The sequence below is a fragment of the Glycine soja genome, chromosome 15, assembly GCF_004193775.1.
Source record: "Glycine soja cultivar W05 chromosome 15, ASM419377v2, whole genome shotgun sequence".
NCBI lineage: Eukaryota > Viridiplantae > Streptophyta > Magnoliopsida > Fabales > Fabaceae > Glycine > Glycine soja.
In genome coordinates, this window is record NC_041016.1 from 6,713,005 (window position 1) to 6,739,509 (window position 26,505).

The window sequence follows — 26,505 nt, forward strand, 5'->3', positions numbered from 1 at the left end:
TCTTAATTTAAAAACAACGGCTGTCACATGATAAAGTGTGCTGAGAGAAGCATATTTGTATATTTTGCTTCAAAGGTAGTATGTTACTAGGTGTGAAGCACAATGAAAATATTTCCTATATTATATTGGTGATAATTAACAACGTCAACTCTATTCTTGGGCCGATCAATGATGAACTTTTTAGCGTTTTCATGCCCAATACACACTTCTTTCACCATCATCACCATTTCAATTGCACCACTAGTGACCCTTCCACTAACATCAGGAAACTAAAATTTAATTAATCCTATAAGATAAGAATTTATGGGTATATTAGGGATTTTAAAAACATTTAATTTTTTTATAATTTAAATATAAATTGGTCTTTTTAAGATTTCTGATATGGTGATTAGTTTAAATATAAAGCGATTAGTTCGTATGGAGATTAGTTTACTTTGCTCTTAATAGAACTTGTTAACTAAAATTAGAAGAAAAAACATAAAAATACTCAAAGCTATCATGCACCGTATATTGATACGATTATTAGAAATAAAAAAGAATAATGGCACATAAATTCGTCAAGTTAAATCCCCATAGGAATCAATGCAATCAGTATTGAATTGATACACCAATAATCCAACAAGTGCCCTTTATTATAATCAGTTTGTCACACATCCTAGCCTAGATACATCTTCATTAGCACAGCAACAACAGGTTGGCTGATTTTTTTTTTCTGATATTTTAATATAAATTACATTTTGTACATAACGTGCTCTAAAGCATGTACAAAGGAAATTCAACAGGAAAAAAAACTAGATGTTAGGATGCCTCACTAACTCAGTTTACGGGCCAATACATGCTAGGTTAAACTGTTAGACAAAAACCTTACTTCCATTATTGTGACTGTGACACCCTCTACCCCTCACATATATATTAATAAAGGAATAAAAATTCAAATATTAATTAAAAGTATTTTTAAAACATTTTTAAATACAAGCTTTTCAAATGGGTAAAAGGCTCACGTTCACTTTCTTCTACATCATATTCAAACTTGTCCAAATAAATAATAAAGTCATCTCGACTCAAAGAAAGTCATATAAGTCTCATACAATTAATATAGAACCTATATCCTAATGTCACATCCTATCAGAGCGTGGTGTTCCCGTGTCCTCTAGCATTAGGTTCTTCATAGTCATCCACCTATTCATCTGCTCCCCCGAACACAAGTTCAAGATCATCACAGGATCCAAACACAACAACACACAGGGAGTGAGTTATCACATTCCTAACTAATAGAGAAACAAGACAATTAAATATACATATTATATAAATGAGATACCACTTGCTTAAACATAGCTCACGTAACTTCACCACTTCGTCATTCAAAATTCACTTTTCAATTATCAATCACATTACACAAGAATCCCACACTTCGATCAAGATATAATAACACATCAATTAGCAAGCATATGCAATAGTTATGCTAAGACTCAATTCTATATGCAATGTGGTACCATGTCAGTGAAAAACCACCCTGGGGCGCTTAGGAGTACATAACAAGACACACCACACAATGGGTTTGTCAGGTCACTCTCACTAAGTAAGATCATAGGGAGACCAGTCAGGGTCACGATGTTTTGCGAGAATGCTCCAACCATATGAGATCAGCATAGGCTTAAAGGAGCACTCAAACCCGGTGACCCCCAAGGCCTACACTCCGAAGAGTCCGTCAGGGCCTCTCCCTCCTGATTCAGGTCCAACCCCTAAAATAATTTTTTTTACATGCAGACACTGCTCATGAATTATACAATACTCACGACCTTACACTCGTGTTTTAAACACGTTCAACACAATTGCGCTACGATTTAACACTGGTTCCTAAATAGGAAACCTACATTTTCTCTTTAACACTGCGCATCAACGCTTTTCTCAAGATAACGCTGGTCGGGTATTGTACAATTCATGGCTTACAACACAAGTAATTTCACATCAAGTGTTAACTACACACTTATCCACAACTAGAACTCATTCACAATTTCACATCTCATAGTGTCACAATCCACCATCACATGTTTACACGTATCTCACAAATTAACACATGTTCAACTTTACACTTATACTCAATCTCAATAACAATATTATAATCTCAAAGCAACATGTTATTCTACAATTCATCACATACTCACAATTTGAATTATCATTTCATATCCTCAATATAACAATTTATATAAAAGACTATCACAACATGAGGACTAAAACCCCTCAAATAATATTACACAATTATATCCAAATCATAGGTCCAAATATACAAATATCAAGAGCACAATTTATCAAGCAATTTTCATCAGGACATCAATATTTTATTTATAATCATAAAGGAAAAATTGCAATTTAACAAACATTCCAAAATAAAATCCCAATTTAATCCTCTAAGGATCCCTACACATGTTCTCACTAATCCCCAACTGTGAATAACTCATCCCTTACCTCTAAGCGGGTTCACGTGTCTTCAGCCAGCGATAGCAACATCTCTAGCGGTTCCCGGAAATTCTTTCAATTATTCATCCGACTGCTCCGATAGAATTCCCAAACGTCAGAGAGACGGAGAAGAGATTGAAACCTCCACTTGTACTGTCTTCATACGATTCCTTTTTCTCCCTCCACGAATATTATCTCGCAAATCCCAACGGTGGAAGCGTGCGGAATTGAATTTCGAACAACATATCCAAATTTCACAATAATCCAACGGTTAACTAAACCGGGATCGTAGTTTTACCAAGACAGCTCTGGGTTTCTGCGGGAAAGAAAAAGGCTACAATGCGAAGGGTTTTTCTCTCAGTTCAGACATGATATCGAAATTCCCAACGGTGAGAATGCTCGGAATTGTGTTGCGAACATGATACTCAAATTTCACGACGATCCAACGGTGAACGGGTTCGAGATCGTCGTTTTTCTGAGACTGGTTTGGTTGGCTGCGGGAAAAAGAAAGGGTTTTGAGAGAAGGGGAAAAACGAAAATGAGGCCAAAAGGAGGCAGCTGACTTAACATAACTATTTATACCTAGGGTACTCAGCCTATTATTTGCTCTATATTTATTTATTTATTACTAAAAAGCTTTTTAAATTTATTTACGAAAAATTGGGATGTTACAATTCCACCCCTCTTAAAAGAAGTTTCGTCCCCGAAACTTGCCGAAAGATCGAGAAAAAGATATCACGCATATGATTCTCAATATCAAGATGTGTGTCTAGTTGAAACTTTTTTTCTATTACTCTGATCACAAGACTCCTCTGCACTTAACTATTAAATCCGGTGATCCTCATTTACTCAATGATAGTATTACATAAGTCTTCTCACGAGAGTGACATCTCAACTATAATAGAATGTGAATGACATACTATTTGGAGTAGAATAATATCATAGGAGACACTAATGACAAATTGAAAAGAACAAACAAACACAAGGAGACGTGACTGATCACATGGTCGACTCTTTTTCGAACATCGGACGGTTCAAGAAAGATAATGAGTTTCGAGACTCTCACACTCTACCAATCCTAGTTCACGATGACTATCGAGAATACATGATTTGCCTACCCTTGAGTCTAAGCCTCTTCCTTCAACATGATCTTTCTCACTTTCGTATACTTGACTCATAACTCTCACTTAGGTTCAAGAATGGTAACGATTCAACTCTAAGGTTGCTTACTTGATACTAACTGGGTGCTAATTAGATAAGCAATACAGATTACTCCCTACTTCTGTAAGTTTGTTCACCTTGAGGTAATCTTCACACATTTATGCTCATCATGTCACCCTATAACTTTGCACTTGAAGTTGAGATTTCAACTGTTGTTTACGATATCTAACTCTATAACTAGGACACTAGTCATATCATCGGTTTCCTATTCAAACTCTAACTACTAAGCTAGTTCTAACATTTAAAACTAAACTCACAACAAGATTCTTGAGAATTTTACACATCTCTTTTATCTCGGATTCAGCTCCAAAGATCCTCACAATGTATCAAACTAACGGTAATGTCTCCCAAAATATTATGGTGAACCCCATGGTTACCTATTCTAACTCACATATAGGATAAATCTTTTCATAAGTCTTAAGTTGTCAAGAAACATTGATCACTATTTGTCCTCCTACAAGCACTCCTCTAAACTTAAAAATTATTTCAAATATTTTACTACTCCAATAAGGACCTACGCGACTAAGATAGCACTCAATAATTTACAGTGGTCGACTTCTCTATGAACTTATGGCTTACTCCTTACAAGGATCTCACTCAAAAACTTAAACTTACTTAAGTCATCTCCAGCAAGCATTAAGGTTAATCCAATGAGTCCTAAAATAACCTTTTGGTTCGACTACTAGTTAAGAGCATTTCATCTTAATCTTAGGTTTCCTCTCATCTCAAAACAACTTCTGCCCAAGAAGGATTTGTAGTTATCTTTCACCTAGACGTAGCATACTTTAAGGGTCATCTTCATCTAACTAAAATGCATAACAAAACTCTTAGCTCGGAACATGATGTCCAAGGGTCTATAACAACCTTATAATGCACATCATAATTCAACTTAACTGGAAACATACTAAACACTAATCATCAAAACCACAACAAGAGCTAACTCAGGGTGAGAGATCCTATCACGCATTCCACAAACACACATAGACATCAATCATATTATGACATGACCAGGTACACATAGAGGTCACAATAGGTACTAAGGTATTTCTTAAAGCATCAACAAACTTTTTCCATATTAAGGTAAAAAGAACTAATATTTATCTTGCTAATCATACAACTATCATCAATAATCTTTTAGGTCACCTACCTTACGCAAGAACACTCACTCTTGAATCCTTCTATGCTTAACAATTAATGTCTTACTAACTACCTTACTCTCTTCTTAAGGTTCCACATTAAACCTCTTAATTATACTTCATAACTTTTCCAACTAGACTATGTTCTCCAACAACTCTACACTAGATATTTCCCACGAACTACGGTTACAAGTTTCTATGGGTACTACACTTATAAGATTCTCAATCTTGCACTTAGGTGGTAACTAAGCATATCCTCAAGGAACACAGGTACACGTCTTACTAAGTTTGACTTTCGTCTATAGGTAACAATGATCATGTCTACTCAAGTATTTCCTCTCAAAACATCTTAACATGATTGTCAAAGGCGAAGTCTCTCTTTATTCGTATTAGAAGTAACAACAAGAAAGATTATCAAGCAGTTTAACTAGACATGATTGGAAGATGAGCAGCCAATAATAAGATGAACACTCGATTGATTAGGAGACTATAATTTTAAATCAAGAAGGATCACTCATCTAGAATCAACAGTAGATACTCCAAATGAATTCTAGAAACGAAAACATAATCACAGTGTACGCACATATGGAGATATCAACTATCACTTGATCGTGACAGAAACATCAATAATCCAATTATTTGATGTAGGCTCATAACACAAACAATGAATTATACTCAAGCTTGCAAGTGAAATCGAATTACTCGACTTAAGTACGCAACACAAAGAATAGTTTACACTAGAATAAAAAGGTATGGTCAAAAGAGTATTCTATATAAAATATATCTCGATACGAGTCATCGAACTATAGAGTATCAACATTGCTAAGAACAAGAAATCACGAACAACCATACTATCTATGCAATTAAGGCAAAACACCATACTACTAACATACCCAGAATTATAAGGTTCTTATAATAAGTATACAACGTACATATAAGAAGTAAGAATTTAATAGTTAATAAGGATGTATTAAAGAATCACAAACTTCAACTACTACATTCATGACTACACACAAAATAAAGTGAGTTAAGTAGTCATGCGTTTACACATCAAGAAAGACATACTCATCCAAGATATATATATGGTTCAAAAGGTTTTCACAACACTAATCCACACATCAAGATAGAAATAAGTTTATTAACAACATACAAGCAAGAAGATAAGGGCTCATTAAAGCATTATCCATCAGTATCAAGGCTTCTTGCATCCCCTAACGGCTTACCATAATGTCGAACCGCACTTCACAAATTATAGAGATGGCCAGTCTCATAACTCATGACTCAACAGTGGATTTATGGTATAACAAACATTAAGGATGCAAGGCACATACAAGCATTATTATTAAGTCTTATTTAATCATGTAGGAGAAAATACAAATAAAAATTCAAGCATGCTCAACAAAAGTACTCATAAGTAACCACACAGAGTGCACACCAGAATATGGTAAGCACATAACACACTGGCCGAAAGGTTCGACCTGCTCTGATACCACTAAATGTGACACCCTCTACCCCTCACATATATATTAATAAAGGAATAAAAATTCAAATATTAATTAAAAGTATTTTTAAAACATTTTTAAATACAAGCTTTTCAAATGGGTAAAAGGCTCACGTTCACTTTCTTCTACATCATATTCAAACTTGTCCAAATAAATAATAAAGTCATCTCGACTCAAAGAAAGTCATATAAGTCTCATACAATTAATATAGAACCTATATCCTAATGTCACATCCTATCAGAGCGTGGTGTTCCCGTGTCCTCTAGCATTAGGTTCTTCATAGTCATCCACCTATTCATCTGCTCCCCCGAACACAAGTTCAAGATCATCACAGGATCCAAACACAACAACACACAGGGAGTGAGTTATCACATTCCTAACTAATAGAGAAACAAGACAATTAAATATACATATTATATAAATGAGATACCACTTGCTTAAACATAGCTCACGTAACTTCACCACTTCGTCATTCAAAATTCACTTTTCAATTATCAATCACATTACACAAGAATCCCACACTTCGATCAAGATATAATAACACATCAATTAGCAAGCATATGCAATAGTTATGCTAAGACTCAATTCTATATGCAATGTGGTACCATGTCAGTGAAAAACCACCCTGGGGCGCTTAGGAGTACATAACAAGACACACCACACAATGGGTTTGTCAGGTCACTCTCACTAAGTAAGATCATAGGGAGACCAGTCAGGGTCACGATGTTTTGCGAGAATGCTCCAACCATATGAGATCAGCATAGGCTTAAAGGAGCACTCAAACCCGGTGACCCCCAAGGCCTACACTCCGAAGAGTCCGTCAGGGCCTCTCCCTCCTGATTCAGGTCCAACCCCTAAAATAATTTTTTTTACATGCAGACACTGCTCATGAATTATACAATACTCACGACCTTACACTCGTGTTTTAAACACGTTCAACACAATTGCGCTACGATTTAACACTGGTTCCTAAATAGGAAACCTACATTTTCTCTTTAACACTGCGCATCAACGCTTTTCTCAAGATAACGCTGGTCGGGTATTGTACAATTCATGGCTTACAACACAAGTAATTTCACATCAAGTGTTAACTACACACTTATCCACAACTAGAACTCATTCACAATTTCACATCTCATAGTGTCACAATCCACCATCACATGTTTACACGTATCTCACAAATTAACACATGTTCAACTTTACACTTATACTCAATCTCAATAACAATATTATAATCTCAAAGCAACATGTTATTCTACAATTCATCACATACTCACAATTTGAATTATCATTTCATATCCTCAATATAACAATTTATATAAAAGACTATCACAACATGAGGACTAAAACCCCTCAAATAATATTACACAATTATATCCAAATCATAGGTCCAAATATACAAATATCAAGAGCACAATTTATCAAGCAATTTTCATCAGGACATCAATATTTTATTTATAATCATAAAGGAAAAATTGCAATTTAACAAACATTCCAAAATAAAATCCCAATTTAATCCTCTAAGGATCCCTACACATGTTCTCACTAATCCCCAACTGTGAATAACTCATCCCTTACCTCTAAGCGGGTTCACGTGTCTTCAGCCAGCGATAGCAACATCTCTAGCGGTTCCCGGAAATTCTTTCAATTATTCATCCGACTGCTCCGATAGAATTCCCAAACGTCAGAGAGACGGAGAAGAGATTGAAACCTCCACTTGTACTGTCTTCATACGATTCCTTTTTCTCCCTCCACGAATATTATCTCGCAAATCCCAACGGTGGAAGCGTGCGGAATTGAATTTCGAACAACATATCCAAATTTCACAATAATCCAACGGTTAACTAAACCGGGATCGTAGTTTTACCAAGACAGCTCTGGGTTTCTGCGGGAAAGAAAAAGGCTACAATGCGAAGGGTTTTTCTCTCAGTTCAGACATGATATCGAAATTCCCAACGGTGAGAATGCTCGGAATTGTGTTGCGAACATGATACTCAAATTTCACGACGATCCAACGGTGAACGGGTTCGAGATCGTCGTTTTTCTGAGACTGGTTTGGTTGGCTGCGGGAAAAAGAAAGGGTTTTGAGAGAAGGGGAAAAACGAAAATGAGGCCAAAAGGAGGCAGCTGACTTAACATAACTATTTATACCTAGGGTACTCAGCCTATTATTTGCTCTATATTTATTTATTTATTACTAAAAAGCTTTTTAAATTTATTTACGAAAAATTGGGATGTTACAGTGACAGTGACTGTGAATGGAGTAATCTCAATGTTGTGCCTGAAGATGGTTTAAGGTTGCAGGACTGCGACCAGAAGCTACCCTTTGCCTTGTTTTAGGAATTATTATAGGCGTACAACACACAAGAGCAAAAAGTAACTCCGCGAAGAACGCCATCATCGCGATCCATATAAATATGCTCATCTTCCAAAGCCAAATCATCCTCTTGAATAAGGGAAGTTCAGATTCAATGATCAGAGATGCATCATATATTTCAGGAATGCCTGCACCTGGTTGATATTCTGCTCGTTGCTCAAGGGTCACTTTCAAACACGAAGTAGGTACATCTCCTTCTACGAAACCTCTCATCTTCACATTCAGAGTCTGTGTTTCGGATATATAGCCAGTAAGAAGAGGAGCAATCTTGAGGAAAGTCGTGATTAGGCGGATAGGCTCACTTCTGAATCTTAACATGCAAGGTTGACTTGAGCTTGCTATAGCTTTACCATTAGACAATAAGAAATCTACCCTGGTCTATAAAATAATAGAAATTAATGAAGAAACTCAAAAGCAAGCAACGGGAAACTATAACTGTAAATTCTGTAACCATCATCAGCAGTTCTACTTGTCTAACAAAAGTATGATGCAAATTACAAAGCAATGACAATTTTACAGCATGCACTAAGATTTTGAAGAAATCATAATCAACAGTCACGAAACAAGCCCAATTAATTCCATTTTTCACCTAATATATAATATGTAAAACATATTTTTGAACACCTACGCCATACTGACAGTAACCATAGTGGAAACAAAAACAGCATTCCACAATCCACATAACCCAAAAGTTTTGAAATATTATGCAGAGTCCTATGAAATTCTTTTGTCTCTTAACATAACTCATGTTGCTTCAAACAATTTCAAATAAATTTCCATGCAGAGCCATCTTCAAACCGGCAGACCAAACAAATAGCACATTCCCCAACAGAGGTCCCTATTCTAACATTCTAATGTATAATGTTTCACTAGAGAATCAACATCCTTCCTTGTAGCCATACATAATAAACACAGATTCGTACAAGTAAATGACAAAATCCACCACTGAATAATCACTTCAAAGAGCCAAAACAAAAAATGTTTTAAACGCAATTTAAGCCAATCTCTCCATTTTTTCCCCCTTCTAATAAAAGCATGGCTTCCCAGTAGTAACACCACAAAAGCAAGCAACTTTGCATAGTTTCATGTGTGTGATAATCTCAATTGCAGTGAGAGTGGATAACAAGTACCACTATAAATCAGCTAGCATTCTATGAATCTAAATTCAAAGATGTTCAACAAGTAAAAATACACAAGAACAGAGTTAAAGAAGTTCAGCAGACAAGTTTTTTGTTTACATTGAAGTGAATGGGATAGAGAGATAAGCACCTGAAAGATCCCAAGGTTTCTGTTATATCCTGACTCTGGCACCCTTAACTCAACAGTGACCTGCACCTTATGCTTAGAAGGTATAACCCGTTCACCCGCCCACTTCCTTGCATCAACCTTATTCTCAGAACTTCTCCCACCAACAACACCAGCACACGACATTACAGGCACATAAGCCACAGGACTAAGCTTGGTATAATCAAAGTTCAAAACTTCCCTCATCTGAATAGGCTTCTCAACCAAACACTTCATCACAAACCCACTAAACACAAACGACGAAACCAGAAGACCAAACAAAACGCAACAAACATACATCGACCACATGAACCCCCACCCCCACCGAAACGCCACGCTCCAAAACGAATCGTTCTCCTTCACCCATCTATTCACATAAGGCCTAATGTACGAAAACGCAAAACACCGCATTCTGTTCAAAATCCCTATCACGAAATCCTTGCCCTTCCTCGTTGTCCCCAAAGGATCCATGAAGAACATGCACGAATAAAACATGAACAGAAACGGGGAAGTTATGAACATGAAAATTAGCTTCATTTGAAACCCTAATAGGCTAATCACCAGCCCCGCGGCGAGTTCGAGGAGACTTGAAGACGAGTCGCCGAGTCGAGGTGCAGAGTCAATGGAATCGCCGGCTGCGTCGTCGTTCGCAGCTGAAGTTACGGTGGAGCCCTCGTTGTTCTCTTCCGGCGAGGCATTAACTTGTCGCGGTTCTTCCGAATCGGGTTTCTCCTCCGAATTCTCGTTTTTGTTGAGATTTCTAAGCCTCGATTTGTGCCGGAAACTCCTTCTCGAATCGACATCGATCAAATCGCTCACGATGCTCGAATCTGACGATTGGGTACCCGGAATACCTCGACGGAGTGGCCGGCGCCGGATTGTGGTCGGCGGAGAGTGTGGCTTGTGGTCCAAAAGCGTGGAAGCGGAATCAGAAGGTTCCGTTGAGCCCTCGGCAGGGCATTGGTGAAACGCGTCGAGGAAAACGTCGTCGTCTTGATCGACCGAAGATGGCGGGTCCATTCAGATTCTGAGCCTTGGTTAAGCTAGGAGATAGTGTTCCATAATTATTTCATTCTCAGAGCCACTGTACGAAAAAGAAGAAGAAGAGAGAAGTAAATAGCGAATTTCCTCCTCAAAAGTATTAATTTTTAAAAGATGAAAAATAAAAATTTAATTTTTAAATATACAAAAGTTCCATAATTAGTGGATACGGTTAAATTTGTGAATATTTTATTATTAAGTTATAATATTTAATAACAAAATTATATTTTTTGAATATGACTTTAATATTAAATTATAAAAATTTAAATACATATTTATCACCAGCCTTAGGGTCTTGCAAATTGTAGCGAAACAGATGTCAAATAAGATTCATTTGAGGTTGGTTGGGCCGTGAGCTATCATATCTTATTTAAGAATTGATCTCTTTCAATAATTTTTTTTCCATTCACATAGTCACATATTTAACTATATACTTAAAAGAATAATATTATCTATTAATTATATATGTTACACTGGGCATATTGGTACAGATGGATGATATTTTGTGATAGAAATTAAAGAAATAAAAGATTGATGAGTTATTTGATATTTAGAGTGTGTACAGATAATTGTACGTTCCTATATTTTTGTAACTTATTGTGCGAGTATATTCATTTCATGTAGCTTACTGTGTGAGCATATTTAGGTTATTTGCTGGTGATTTTATTTTCTTTTTATATATGCTTAATTATAAATGTTATTTTTTTCCAAATATTTCAGTGTTTCTTGTATAAATATTTAAAATCACAAAATAACAGTATTATAATTTAAAGTAAAAATAAAAAATAGAAACAAAAAATAAAATCGCAAGTAAAAGGTCCCTTCATTCCTTCTTGTAGCTTAGTTTACTAGTTTTGGGTGATGATTTATTGTAAACCTAACTAGTATTGTTTGTTGAAATTAATTTCATTATAATAATAAATACTATTAATGTTAATTGGTTTAAAAATTGGATGAATTATTTATCTAAAGTAAAATATTTTTTAAGCATTCATTTATTTATATTATAAATTATATTTCTCTTATCAATATATATATGATACAGTAAAATATAATACAAATATATTTATCTAAAGTGTTAATTAGCCTGTAAATAAATTTTTTTAATAAATTTTGTTAGCACTTAAACTTGATTGTAATAATATTGAGTGAGAAAAAAAGTAACAGTATAATCATCAAATTAAAATGAGTTAACCAAATTTTAATCCCAAGTATGATTTTTAAAAAAATAAGAGCTATAATAATAATAATAAATTTAGGCAAAATTAGGTGTTTACCGTCTCATTCTTTTGAGCTCGTGCCTTTCTAAATTTTTATTTTTTATTAGGATTATTTCTGCTTTTAGTTCTTATGGTTTATCAAATGGATTATTTTTATTTTTAATGGTTCAAATGAAATTCTCATACTTATAAAATTAATAAAATCTAGTCAAGAATTTAATTTACAATCAAATGTCCTAATGGTGTTTGGGTGACATTGTTTTCATTATCCACGGACTTTGCTAATGTAGAGCCTAGAAAGAAATTATGTAACATGCACTCATATATTAAATCCTCGAAATGGGGATTTGAAAATCGAAAAAAATATTCAAGGTGAAGTTTGAATTCATTATATCCTATGCCTTAACACCATAAACAAGAATAATTAAAACACTTTCATTTGGCATATGTATGAGAACAATATTTATATAACTTAAAGCTCTTAAACTAGTTAAGGATAACAAGCTGTTAGTTGCTATAAAAAAAGTTGTTAGTTTAAATAGTATTAAATTTGGTCTCCTTAGACAATATTGTTTCATACTTTTGTTGCTGGCGCAAACATTTCCCTTTGGTAATTTAAAGTAGGGGAAAGTTCAGAGTTAATTAGAAGGATACTTGCCTTGGCAGGTGAGAAAATATTTGTTGGAATACTTGTTATGGAAGGGCAAAAAACGAGAGGGGGAAAGAATAAAGGTATAGATATATAGCATCGCAGAGAAGAATGAGTGTAGATATATTTTGTAACAAAGAAGGAAAGATTTGACACTACTAAAAGATCATTATTAGCACTGCTGGATCTACATTTGAGAAGGCATGGCCAACATCGAATTAGATGATAGAGTGATGAGTGAGGAAACGGAAGAAACAATCAAGCGTCGTTTGTTCAAACTTTGCATGAAAGGCGAATGGGGGAAAGTAGTTGATACATACGAGAGCGACAAGATGGCTCACATGGCAAGAATAACGAGCACAGGTGACACTGCACTGCATCTTGCGGTCACCGATGGCCAAAACTACGTCGTCCAACAACTGGTGAAAGTACTCATGTGTGAGGAGGGTCAACGTAAAGAGTCTCTGATGATTCAGAATGATAGAGGGAACACGGCCTTGCACTTTGCGGCTTCAGGGGGGAGCGTGGAAATGTGTGAGTGCATTGCTTACGCAGAGCCTTCGTTGTTGAGAATGCGCAACGTTGATGGCGAGACTCCTATCTTTCTCGCTGCTCTCCATGGCAGAAAAGAAGCTTTCCTTTGCCTTCACTATCGCTCTGACTACACCAACCAAATGCATTTCAACTACGATTCCAACTGTACAAGAAATGACGGTGACACCATTCTTCATTCTGCCATTGCCGGAGATTTTTTTGGTAATTAAGACCTCGCTCGTGCAGATTTTTACAAAAATTATTTATTTTTTTCATTCAGGGTCACAAAAATTATTTAGCCTCGGTAATAAAAATCACTCGTGATAAATAAATAGTTTGATATAACACTCATTTTAATAATTAGTTTTGGTAACAAAATTCCTGTGCATGTCATTCTTCATTTATTAATTAATAATTCTAAAGGGTATATTTAATTTAGCGCATAATTAATTCATTTATTTGACAGATTTGGCATTCCAAATAATTCATTTGTACGGAAATCTTGTAGACCGTGAGAACGTGAGTGGTTTCACTCCTCTTCATCTCCTGGCGAATAAGCCTTCTGTTTTCAGGAGTGGTAACCGCTTGGGACGATTTGAAGCAATGATTTATTACGGTAAGTGTTAACAATTTGCAAGGGATCGATATCATAATGTTTCTTTTTAAAAAAAAATCAAAATCATAATGTTCGTGTTATTTATTTTGAAGCTATAACTGTCAAGGAGCTCGAAGTAGCACCCAGTTATCAGCAGCAATGTCCAACAACCGGCAAAGAAAAAAACAGTTATCCGAAAAATTATCAGACATGCATGGGGTTTTTGAGGTTGATAAAAATCTTCACCTTATTTGGTATGTAAAAAAATATACTCCCTCTCTTTCTCTTGAGAAAACGTATAAAAATATACTCCCTATTTTTAGTTGTATCTTTTTATAGAAAATGTCGAATAAACTTATATAGTATTCTCACTATTATTGCAACTGAATTTTAGAGAAAATTATTATTAAAACCTAAACTTATTAATGAATATCATTTAAGAACCATAACTTTAGATTCATTTTCCACGTATCCAGTGACTAAGCTCTTCACACAATTTCTATACATAAAGCAACAACAAGATCAAATTGGAACTGAAAGAGACCTTGAAGCATCAACAAAGATTGCTACAAATAATGGAGCTGAAACAAATTCTCCAGGTAAGGACAAAATGGTTAATAAAATTTGTACTAGTATACGTTATGATAGATTTTGGTATACATTTTCATGTTATGCGTGAGCCTATCTATGTGACGCATCTGACTTTCTCTGCTCTCCAACATGCATGTACATGTGTTTCCCACACACCATATTTGGGCATTGGGCACCAAATAAACTCTATAATTATAAGCGAATTGAAGAAACATAAATTAAGAGAACATTGAGAATGAGTTAGCTAGCAGAAGTCTTATTACTCTATCCTATCATTTGTTTAGGATCTGAAACCAGCGATCGGTCAAGTCCATTATTTCCGGTCAATTACCAAAGCTGTGTGGATCTCTACAAGTTCATATTTATTAAGATAATGCTGACATTCTTTGCAACAGGTATGTCTCCATGAACATGCATGTATAGCAGTAGAGATATTATATTCTGCACATCATGCTCAGCATACCTTTTCTATAGGTTTGCACTTAATTTTTCTGAGGTTAAGAATACATTTTACATAGAAAAAATAGGTGATATATTTGGAACCTAAAAAAAATTACGCTATTATCTAATCATCACAATGTATAATGTATGATAAATTTATTAATAATATAAATAATTAAAGTATATATTTAAATAAATTAAACAATTAATTAAATCAAATAATTTAATTGGTTGAAATTAATTCTCAAAACATATTATTATTATTATTATTATTATAAAATGATACTATAAACCTTAACATCATTTATATATATATATATATATATATATATATATATATATATTCCCTTTGTCCCTAATTATAAATTTTTTTAAAAAAATTGTTTGTCATTTTTTATATGATTATTTTCTAATTTTTATATAGATTAATCATTTTTAAAAAAATATGAATTAGTTAAAAAAATCTTATAATTAAACAAATAATATATATATATATATATATATATATGAATTGTTAAATACTGTCAACTCTTTTTTGTTAAAGTATATATGTTTATTAGAAGAAGAAAGTTAATTGGTTTTTTTGTCAACAATTTTTTGTATAGGGTGCTAACATACGAAAAAAAAAAGTTAGAGTATGCTAGCAATTTGGTATAATTTTTTCTCTCCATCATTAAAATTCTTATGGTTATTTTCCCCTATTTTGAAAAGAACCTACCATAAGGAACATACAAGAAATCAAGGAAAAGAACGTGTGGTCTGGTCAAATAATGGATGAACTTCTGAAGCGAGCTTCCATGTATGAGTGTGATGACAAAGGCAGCAAACCCCTGCAGAACTGGGGGGAACATCAAGATCAGACAAACCCTTATAGTTTTAATGAGGGCGATAATGCTTTGGATGATATCATCGAAAAGCAGCATTCTTATACCACCCAAGGTGAGACCACGCAACAAAAGAATAGAAGAATAATTGGGTTCTGGAATAAAATCTTAAAATTTGAATTTAGTTCAAGGGGGTGTTTATGGGCACTCACCTGTATTGTCACTCCTATTTAAATAATTTTTTATTTATTTAAGATACTCTTATTATTATTTTAAACAAAAATTCTTTAAATAGGAGTAACAATAGATACCCTTAAGTTAAATATATACATTAGTGCTTCAACTTTAGTTTTTTTCTTTATTAATTATTATTATTATTTGACTTCCTTTTATTTATGCGCAGGAGATGATGAAAAGATGGAAACACCGGTGTTAATAGCGGCAAAGAATGGTGTGACAGAAATGGTAGAGAAAATCCTAGAAGTGTATCCGATAGCTGTTGATGACTTGGACGCCAAGAAGAAAAATATAGTGTTATTGGCAATAGAGAACAGGCAAATCTACTTATACGAGTCCTTGCTCAGAAACAAAAGCTTAAGGGAAAGTACATTTAGGAAAGTGGATAGCGAGGGAAACACCGCATTGCACTTGGCAGCCAAACTTGGAAACTATAAACCTTGGCTCATTTCTGGCGATGCGCTGCAAATGCACTGTGAATTGAAGTGGTACCTGGTATGCATGCTCCATTCTAAAAACTTAAAAACAACCAAAAGGAACTAGTAATTTAAACTTGCTAAACATCACAAACTTTGAAACCCATTGTTATCCCTATTAATTTTCCATTTTTTTGGTCATTGAAACTAGTTGCTCCTGTTGATGAGTGCAGTTTGTGAGGGACTCGATGCCGTCTCATTTCTTTAGGTACAAGTACAACAATGAAAACAAGACCCCAAGAGATATCTTCATCGAAACTCACAGGGACCTGGTCAGGGCCGCTGGGGAATGGCAGAAGAGAACCTCGGAATGTAGCTCCGTGGTAGCAGCACTAATAGCCACCGTTGCCTTTTCCTCCTCCACCAACGTTCCCGGCGGCTTCCAAGAAGACGCCGGCACCCCGATTCTCGAAAACAGGCCAGAATTCAAAACCTTTGCCATCTCATCGATCGTTGCTCTTTGCTGCTCAGTGGCCTCCATGGTGTGCTTCCTCTCCATACTCACATCCAGGTATCAAGAGCATGATTTTGGCAAGACTCTTCCTTGGAAGCTCATCTTCAGTTTGACATTGCTGTACGTGGCCATTACCTCCAGTATTGTTTCGTTTTGTGCTGGTCATTTCTATGTCGACCAACTCGGATCTCTTGCACTTCCTGTATATGCCATCCTATGCCTGTCAATGGCAATCTTTGCCTTGTCTCAATTTCCCCTCTACATTGATCTCATACGGGCTACAAAGAAAGTACCAGAGCGTGACCAAGAAACATTTCTACAATGAAAAATGCTAAGAACATACTTTATAACATTTTCTTTTATTGAAAATTATAAAATTGGGTATATTTCATGTCATATTTAATGACTTTATCTCCTAATTTTGTAAATTTCAATAAACTTTAATCAGTTAAAAAAGATGTGATTGAAGTTGTGCCCTAAAGAATAACACTCCTTTTTTTTCTAGAATAGTTGTTAGACCGTGCCAGCATTCCAGTAGAAGAGCCAAAAATTCTGTTACGTTCAATGTTCCTGTAGGCTGTTATTATCTAATACCGCATCCTACTATCTATACAATGTTTTTGGTACATGTAACTTAATCAAGACCTTGCATTTGTTTGTTCATACGAGACTAAAGATCTAATTAATGTGGGTATTGCATTTCAGTATTTATTTACAGTTAACTGTTTCTTATGGTGTTTTAAAACGTAACTGAGATTTTGTTTATGGAAGATAAAATCCAACAATAACATTAAAATTTAAAAGGTACCCGTTACTACTACTGAGGGAGACACCAGACAAGCTATGAGTGTCTTTGGTAAGCTACTTTATGTTGAACTCGCTATCTTATGTAGCACAACAGTGACATACACTTATAAGCTACTAATTTGACAAGCTTACTTCTTTGAACATAAATTTATTTTAGTAGCTACTGATTTATTTTCCTAAGCTATTTCAACTAATTTGTTTTAGTGCTGAGTTTTACTTTCCTAAGCTACTAATTTATGCACGAATTATGCTATGAGAATCAGTATTTTTTTTAAGGTTATATTATGTTTTTTTTCCTGAAAAATATGAAAATGTCAGAAATTTATTGTTATAAAATTTTCAAAATATCATGCTCACAAAATTTAAATGTGTTATTTTTTTTTTTACAGAGCAAGGTTTGGACTTTCAAATCCATATGCATTAATTTTTTTATTAATTATATGTATAAATGATGTAAATATTACATTTATATCAATTATGCATATAATTATTATAAAAAATCATGATCGTAAGTTTGGATTTACCCTGACCTCATTTGGTTCAAATAAAAAAAAGACACATTTTAATTTTATGAAAAAACTTCAAAACAATAAAAAATTTGCATGACCGAATTTTGAAAATTTTTACATTTATGAGGATATATAGAAAAATATTTTTGTTTTTTTTTTAAAATAGATACTAATTAAAGAAACTTGAAATATAAAACAAGCATTAGTCGGAAATTACATACGTTCAGATTTCACGAAAATATTTTCGTACTAAGAGCATTTCCCTTTATTTAAACGAATTATTTATTTAAGCGCATAATTAATTTATTTGACAGATTTGGCGTTCCAAATAATTCGTTTATATGGAGATCTTGTAAACTGGATGAACGAGGATGGCTGGACTCCTCTTCATCTCCTGGCAAATAAGCCCTCTGTTTTCAGGAGTGGTAGCCTCTTGGGACGATTTGAAGCAATTTTTTATTACGGTAAGTGTAATGATATGGAATTTCACTTTTTATTTTTATAAAAACAAAATTATGGAGAAAAAAATGATACAAAGACAAATGCAAAAAAATAAAATAAAGTAAAGAGACTTGTGGGAATTCGAATCTAACCTTGTAATCAACACGTTAGTTCTTTGATCCGTACGTATAATCAACATAATCAACCTTTGCCTATAAAGAATGAATTACTAAAATTTGAAACGTAGATATTTCATGTAAAAACATGAATTTGGCAAGATAATGATGCCTAGGGACGAGATGGATAGTTACTTAAGTTAGATGGTTTCTTATTAGTATACTAGATTCAACATGGAAGTTGATAGGTAATAGGTTATCAGATTGATGTAAGTAGTAAGGCAATTGTGGTCCACATTAAGGGAGTGGTTTGGGGTCTTCTCCGAATATGATCGGTAGAGTTGTAGAGAGGCTGTGTTCTCAAAAGGGGTAATCTTTAATTGGGTATATATCTCATGCATATTTTAAGCCAAATTAAGTCATATTGGCACTACTTAGATAGCTTATTTTGTGGGTCATCTTTTGGTCTAAAGGGTAGATCAGGGACTGTAAAATAATATAACATTTTCAAACAAATAATATACACGACCATGACCGAATTCAAACATTCTCTGCAATCTAAAATAAATCACATCCATTACATTCAATAAGTGAAGATCACGTTATGCACTATAATGATTTTAATTGTAAATCTGGATGGTCCATGCACTCACTTGTATGAGGAGGAATGGCCAATTTTATATTTAACTTTAATAAGTGAAGGTGGGGATTTCAGTTAATACTATTACATTCACTTGAAAGAACTTTACCAAATTGAAATTAACTTTCAAGTAGAAAATTGATCTCTCTCTCTCTCTCTCTCTCTCTCTATATATATATATATATATATATATGACATTATTATTCATAATCATAACGTATATGTTTTATTTATTTGGAAGCTATAATTGTCAAGGAGCTCAAAGTAGCACCCAGTTATCAGTATCCAACAACCGGCAAAGAAAAAAACAGTTATCCGAAAAATTACCAGACATGCATCGAGCTTTTGAGGTCGATAAAAAACTTCACCTTAGTTGGTATGTAAAAAAATATACTCCCTATTTTTAGTTGTATCTTTTTATAGAAAATGTCAAATAAACTTATATAGTATTCTCACTATTATTTGCAACTGAATTTTAGAGAAAATTATTATTAAAAACCTAAACTTATTAATGAATATCATTTAAGAACCATAACTTTAGATTCATTTTCCACATATCCAGTGACTAAGCCCTCCACACAATTTCTACACAAAAAGCAACAACAAGATCAAATTGGAACTGAAAGAGACCTTGAAGCATAAAAAAAGATTGCTACAAATAATGGAGCTGAAACAAATTCTCAAGGTAAGGACAAAATGGTTAATAAAATTTGTACTAGTATACGTTATGATAGATTCTGGTATACATTTTCATGTTACGCGTGAGCCTATCTATGTGACGCATCTGACTGTGTCTGCTCTCCAACATGCATGTACATGTGTTTCCCACACACCATATTTGGGCATTGGGCACCAAATAAACTCTATTTATAAGCGAATTGAAGAAACATAAATTAAGAGAACATTGAGAATGAGTTAGCAGAAGTCTCATTACTCTATCCTATCATTTGTTTAGGATCTGAAACCAGCGATTGGTAGTCCATTATTTCCAGTCAATTACCAAAGCTGTGTGGATTTCATTATATGTTGCACATCAATTATTCTCACCATACCTCTGATCTATAGGTTTGCACTCAATTATTCTCACCATACCAGTAATAGATTTTATATACACATTGGCCTGTAAGTAGAAATAACAAAATGGACCGGGTTCATCAGGCTGGTCTGTTGGCTTGTCGTATCCGTCATATTCGGAAAAGTGGATAACGAGGGAAACAATGCATTTCACTTGGCAGCCGAACTAGGAGATTATAAACCTTGGCTCATTCCTGACGAAGCCCTTCAAATGCATTGGGAAATCAAGTGGTACCTGGTAAGTTTACATATATTTGATTAGAATTTTGAAAGTTGTCAAAAGTTGATAATCTGCATTAACTTGTTTTCATTTGAAAACTAAAAGGGGATACACTCTCGCGTGATATCAGAAATGGAATCAATGCAGCTAATGCTGAAACAAATTATTGATGATTGGAAGGGAAGTTGAGAAAAAAATTTAAAAGTAAAAATTACATCCATTAAACATTTAAACATCAAGGATGTTGTTTGAGTATGCAAATATGGATTTTTTTTTATCTATATATACGTCAGCTACAAATATAGAAGAGCTTATTAAATACGATTAGTGATTTAGGGTCTTTATATATAGGCTTTTATTTAAACTTGTTTCAAAATTTTATAAAAATCTTTATCAAATTAAGCTTCTATTTTAACTTATTCTAATAAGTCTGTCAATCAAAGATTTAAAAAAATCTTATTAGATAAAAACTTGTGAAATAAACATTTTATTGAACTATTAACCCAAATAAGTTCTAAACCAATTATTAACACCAACTATAGCTTCTATTTGAATCCAATTATTATCCCTGTAAAATTAATTACAAATTTCGGTCATTGAGACCAGTTGCTGCCCTGCTGGTTATGTGATGCAGTTTGTTAAGGAATCGATGTCACTTCATTTCTTTCGTTGATACAACAATGAAAACAAGACACCTAGAGATATCCTCAGCGAAACTCACAAGGACCTCGTTAGGAGTGGTGGAGAATGGCTGAAAAAAACTGCTGGATCCTGCTCCTTGGTAGCAGCACTGATAGCCACTGTAGCCTTTTCCACATCCACCACCATCCCCGGCAACTTCAAAGATGACACAGGTGCCCCAACCCTTGAAGACAGGCCAGAATTCAAAGCCTTTGCCATTGCATCTCTCATTGCTCGTTGCTGTTCTGTCACCTCACTGGTGCTGTTCCTCTCAATACTCACATCTCGGTATCAAGAGCATGATTTCGATAGCAGTCTTCCCAGGAAGCTGATCCTTGGGTTGACATCGTTGTTCATGTCCATTATCTCCACGATGGTTTGTTTCTGTGCTGGCCATTTCTTTGTGCTAAAGGACAAACTCAAATCTGTTGCATTTCCTGTGTATATGCCGTGACATGTCTGCCAGTGACACCTTTTGCCTTGGCTCAATTTCCACTCTACATTGATCTCATATGGGCACCTTTCAAGAAACTAACACAGCATGGCTACAAAACCTCTCTAACATAGTTTAACGACCAGCATTATAGTAGAACTTAAATTATGCTGCATCTGTAATCTAATTCTCCGTATATGAGGCTTAATCTAAACCTTGCATCTAGAGACTACATATCTAAGGTGGGTTATTTAGTATTTTATTTTATTTTTGCAATAATTCAGTATTTGTTTAGTTAGTTAACAGTTTCTAATGGTATTTTAAAACGTAACTGGAATTTTGTTTTGATAGGGACAATTTTATAGAAGATAAAATCCAGAAATAACATTAAAAGATACCCAGTAATACAGAGGGAGACACCACACAAATTATGTGCTGAGTTTTACTTTCTTGACCTTTTCAGCCTGTCCAAAGAATATATCTGTCTAGTGTCTTCAAATATAGTGAGAAGAATAAGGAAACAGTAATTGTAATAACTCAAATTGTCTCCTTACCACAGCCAAAGAAACCAGCAGGTCCAAAATAATGACTCTAGAAGACAACAGTGTCAAGCATCATTCCGAGAGTTTGAACAATGTTGGAAGACATCAAATTTGACACATGCTCTTCGAGGTGCTTCTTTGCATCTTGTCTTCCCACATTTGCTATTACAAGCTTTTCTGGAGGCAGCTCATCCTCCTCTTGAACAGCCTTGTTATATTTGATAGCTAAGTTCAACATTTCCTGCAATATCAAATTAATTGAGATCTATCAGTATTTAATCTACTAAAGATATTAGGCCATTTTTTAAATCTGAAAACTAGCATAAATAAAACAAAATATATATGCCTGAATTTTACATGAGTAATCAGATGGGTACCAATCTACATTACACTATGGATCATTAAATTACCTGTACAGTCTGTTCATTAGTTTTAGAATGTGTATCAAAATGCCGAAGTGTCAAACCATCAGTCCATTTCTTCTTGTGAAGATTAAGCAACATCTTCTCCTCGAGTTCATTCTTCCTGTAATTAATGGCTATGGAATAGTAATGCCGGTTCAACCCATGGATCAATGCCTAAAGAGGGCCAATAAAAAATGGTCAGAAGCAATTAAAAAAATGCAGAATAAGTGCTTCCAAATATAAATCATAGCAACAGTATAAAAAACTTCGTACCCCATTGCCCAGAGGCTCTTCGCTATGCGAAGGTATGGGGGAGGGATGTTGTACGCAGCCTTATCCTTGCATATGCAAAGAGGCTGTTTCCGGATTCGAACCCATGACCAACAGGTCACCAAGGCACAACTTTACCGCTGCACCAGGGCTCGCCCTCTGTTCGTACCCCATTGCCCAGAGGCTCTTCGCTATGCGAAGGTATGGGAGAGGGATGTTGTACGCAGCCTTACCCTTGCATATGCAAAGAGGCTGTTTCCGGATTCGAACCCATGACCAACAAGTCACCAAGGCACAACTTTACCGCTGCACCAGGGCTCGCCCTCTAAACGTCAGAAAAAAAGGGATTTGGATAACACACTTGAATGGATGGCTTATTCAGATGTCCCAAATTGGATGTTGTCTGCCTTGGTTCTTGACCAAGCATCATTGTCTGTGGATTGATCAATCGAAAAGCATCAATCACCACTTTGCCTTTAACACTTTGTATTGGATCTACAACCACAGCCACTGCACGCTGATTCAAAGCCTCAAAACTCTGCATGATGTAACATAGAGGAGCAAGTTACTCATACTAATCAGCAGCAACTTATTAATATGAACCAAAATAATAGTTAATACTAATATTGGATTTAATTATAATGCGTAGACCTAGATGGAAATTACAATTACCTACAATTCAAAGTTTAAGAAATAGGCAACAGACACTTCAAAGCACATATCATGGCACTGTTTTCAATAAGCAAGAAAAAGGTTTGATTCCACTGATATCTTAAGAACATTTTATATCAAAATGAACAGCTCCCCATTCACCATTCAGGGAATCAAAGCAAGCTTCCATACTAACAAATATTGACTTTCTAGGAACATCAGAAACAAATCTAAGATTCTTTTATTAAATGAATCTCAGATCTCTTTTTAAAAATAAACGAGTAAAATGGCAATATTAACATATCTAGCAGGTAGTTTTGTCCCTGATTTAAATTGGGCATATGATTTAGTCCTCATTTTATTCAAACTCTTTAATATTAGTCTTTCTGCTAAGCTAGCAGGGAGAATACTTTCGTGTCATCATTGTCAAAGGGAAACTGAGCATATCGTTTAGGCATCAGCTTTATTAACCAAAAGGCAGCAAACAATTAAAGCCATATTAGCAATAGGTTCAACACAGGAATCAACAAAGAAAACAATTAAAAAGAAAGAAATGAAGTTGAACCTGCTGTGTATTGATGTCAACACCAGAGAGCCAACAGCCAAATCCAGGATGCGAATGGTACCAGCCAACAACCATCTCTGGTCTGCAACACAAATCCAACATCAATGAACTAATAAACCAAATCCAACACAAAATTATAAAAATAAATACGCAAATAATAAATAAAATACCTTCCGGTTTGTTTGAGCATGTCAAGCATATTAGTCTGAAAAACATGATCAACAGCTTCAACACTAACACCAGTACCACTCTGCGGCATTGCGAAGACATCAACCACACGAACGGTGTACTCGTCCACGAATTCTCCAAGCATCAAACCCATCACTTCCATGGGAACCCCAGCCCTTCCTGCAATTACAAAAACACGAAAACCCTAATTTTGTAATCGGGTACCCCATGACTCGATTAGGCTAAAAAACGGAAACTTTTGGACTTTACCGTGCTTCAGCATCTTGAGGAGAGCGAGTGAGGAGATGTAGACCTGCTCGGAGGAATCGAGAGTTGGGGAATCTGGGGGAGGGTGCCCTAGAGCTCCACCTGCACCTGCGAACATTCGCTGAAGCCTCTCCATCGCAAATCTCACTTCGGATTTGGGATTTGGACTGAACTGAATTGGTTTCACTGAGAATTTGAAGTTGAAGCGGAACGCTGAAACCCACCAACAACAAAACCAGAAAATCCTTATTCGGTGCCCTACTTCAATACTTAGATGTTTTATCTAAGCGGTAACTATTAATTTGATTCCTAGATTATTAAAAATGACTTTAATTTAATCCTTAAATTTATAAAGTTATTTAATTTTTAAAAATATTTCAATTACATCTTTTTATATTATATGTGGGACCAGCAGCGGCTTAGGAGACTGCAACAAATATAATATAATGTGTGTGTTTTTTTTTACTCTTTCTCATCTTTCTTTCATCTCTTTTTATTTATTTTTATTTCTCATACTTTTAATTGTGTTTTTCATTCATCTCTATCAAATACAATATTAATAAAAAGTAAAAAAGATGTCAGAATTTTTCACATTTCTTCATTGTTGAAAACAGAAATACAAATGTGTGAGACCCTCTTTATAAAAAAAATCGTGTCATTTTCTTTTCAATTCAAATTTTAATTTATTTTCCTTCCTCACTTTCTTTCTTGTTGCATTCCAAACGGAACACATTACTTCTTTTTTGAACTAGATATGTTGTTGCCATTGAAGTGACCTGATCAGATAGACGTTCGGTCAGCTGCCAGCTTCTGAGAAAAGAGGGTTTCTGCGTTTCTCACTGTTTTATTTTTGTCTCAATGGGAACATTGCAATGCATGTGCTTGTCATCAGGGTACTCATCAAATTCTACTCTGAGAAGAATCTTCCTCAGTCACTCTTTGCCAACCCAATGATATGCATGAATGCAGACATGGCATCAGCCACGGAAGTAAGGTTCTTTGTTAATTTGTCCAGCTCCGAAAGCTGAGAACCGAGCTTGTTATTGATCTTCTTAAGCAGTATTTCGGAAATACTAGCTGCTTGAAGTTGAATCAGCTTCTGTGCCAAAACTGGAATGCCCACAATGGACTTATCAATTTTGAACAAAAGTAGGTGTGTCTGGAATAGTTTGGCTTCATTGGACTCAACCCCAATGCGATTTCTGACACACACATAGCCAAGTCCAATGTTGACATCATTAGCAGTTAGCTTCTCATGCAAGCCCTCAGGGGCCTTATCAGCTTTTGTGACCACAGCAAGAGTCTTCTCACCCGTTTTGTGACCACAGCTTTTGTAGAAATGTCTCTCAATCAAGGTATAGTTAGGCATCTTTAAATTTTGATGAGTTCATATTATTACATACATTTAATTAAATTAAAGGTGAATTGCTTTTGCACTTTCCAAATACGCTCAATTTAAAAGAACTTTATCCTTTGTCTTGGAAGGTGGATTTTTGTGATGAAATGCCCTTTGCCCCTGATGATAATAATAATAAGCCTCCGGTTGCAATATTGCGCATGAGCTCAATGCATTTTCCATTTCATAATAATTAAGGCCAAATAGTGAAAGAGGGAGAGGAGTTGGTAACCGGTGAGGCTATGGCCTCAATGTTTCAAGAGTTTTGTCTAAATATATGAA

General features: G+C 34.9%; 4 protein-coding genes across 5 annotated transcripts; 2 read left to right on the forward strand and 2 right to left on the reverse strand.

The window, feature by feature from the left end:
- Window positions 1-575: 575 nt before the first annotated feature.
- On the reverse strand, window positions 576-11,087 carry LOC114388316 (seipin-2-like). The gene is made up of 3 exons (XM_028348733.1): window positions 9,963-11,087; window positions 8,564-9,071; window positions 576-883 (listed from the first exon to the last, which is right to left on the reverse strand). The coding sequence occupies exons 1-2, from the start codon at window positions 10,995-10,997 to the stop codon at window positions 8,586-8,588; spliced, it is 1,521 nt and encodes a 506-aa protein (XP_028204534.1). The 5' UTR covers window positions 10,998-11,087; the 3' UTR covers window positions 576-883; window positions 8,564-8,585.
- Window positions 11,088-13,034: 1,947 nt separating this feature from the next.
- LOC114387618 lies at window positions 13,035-17,708 on the forward strand. The gene is made up of 8 exons (XM_028347820.1): window positions 13,035-13,643; window positions 13,888-14,037; window positions 14,130-14,270; window positions 14,493-14,615; window positions 14,892-15,002; window positions 15,760-15,987; window positions 16,276-16,604; window positions 16,759-17,708. Exons 1-8 carry the CDS (start codon window positions 13,091-13,093, stop codon window positions 17,362-17,364), a joined length of 2,241 nt encoding a protein of 746 aa, XP_028203621.1. The 5' UTR covers window positions 13,035-13,090; the 3' UTR covers window positions 17,365-17,708.
- A 1,018-nt stretch (window positions 17,709-18,726) lies between these two features.
- Window positions 18,727-21,981, forward strand: LOC114388111 (ankyrin repeat-containing protein At5g02620-like). Its single transcript, XM_028348445.1, has 2 exons — window positions 18,727-18,819; window positions 21,538-21,981. Exons 1-2 carry the CDS (start codon window positions 18,727-18,729, stop codon window positions 21,979-21,981), a joined length of 537 nt encoding a protein of 178 aa, XP_028204246.1.
- Window positions 20,239-25,117, reverse strand: LOC114388189 (26S proteasome non-ATPase regulatory subunit 14 homolog). Of its 2 annotated transcripts, none has more exons than XM_028348531.1 (7): window positions 24,831-25,117; window positions 24,563-24,740; window positions 24,393-24,474; window positions 23,538-23,714; window positions 22,913-23,080; window positions 22,515-22,743; window positions 20,239-20,861 (listed from the first exon to the last, which is right to left on the reverse strand). In XM_028348531.1, exons 1-6 carry the CDS (start codon window positions 24,961-24,963, stop codon window positions 22,552-22,554), a joined length of 930 nt encoding a protein of 309 aa, XP_028204332.1. In that variant the 5' UTR covers window positions 24,964-25,117; the 3' UTR covers window positions 20,239-20,861; window positions 22,515-22,551. The 2 variants fall into 2 exon arrangements, with proteins under 2 accessions (XP_028204332.1, XP_028204333.1); XM_028348532.1 differs by lacking the exon at window positions 20,239-20,861 and adding an exon at window positions 21,355-22,072.
- Window positions 25,118-26,505: the final 1,388 nt, after the last annotated feature.

Bases quoted from the DNA above. Each gene is read 5' to 3' on its own strand.
- LOC114388316 (XM_028348733.1), bottom strand. From the start codon at position 10,997: ATGGACCCGCCATCTTCGGTCGATCAAGACGACGACGTTTTCCTCGAC. The intron at 9,072-9,962 runs GTGCTTATCTCT...ATTATTTTATAG, and splicing joins GAAACCTTGGGATCTTTCAG to ACCAGGGTAGATTTCTTATT.
- LOC114387618 (XM_028347820.1), top strand. From the start codon at position 13,091: ATGGCCAACATCGAATTAGATGATAGAGTGATGAGTGAGGAAACGGAA. The intron at 14,271-14,492 runs GTATGTAAAAAA...CCACGTATCCAG, and splicing joins AAAAATCTTCACCTTATTTG to TGACTAAGCTCTTCACACAA. The intron at 15,003-15,759 runs GTATGTCTCCAT...TATTTTGAAAAG, and splicing joins GCTGACATTCTTTGCAACAG to AACCTACCATAAGGAACATA.
- LOC114388111 (XM_028348445.1), top strand. From the start codon at position 18,727: ATGGCTGGACTCCTCTTCATCTCCTGGCAAATAAGCCCTCTGTTTTCA. The intron at 18,820-21,537 runs GTAAGTGTAATG...AATGAAAACAAG, and splicing joins TGAAGCAATTTTTTATTACG to ACACCTAGAGATATCCTCAG.
- LOC114388189 (XM_028348531.1), bottom strand. From the start codon at position 24,963: ATGGAGAGGCTTCAGCGAATGTTCGCAGGTGCAGGTGGAGCTCTAGGG. The intron at 23,715-24,392 runs GTTCAACTTCAT...TACATCATGCAG, and splicing joins TTGACATCAATACACAGCAG to AGTTTTGAGGCTTTGAATCA. The intron at 22,744-22,912 runs GTAATTTAATGA...TTGATATTGCAG, and splicing joins CTAATGAACAGACTGTACAG to GAAATGTTGAACTTAGCTAT.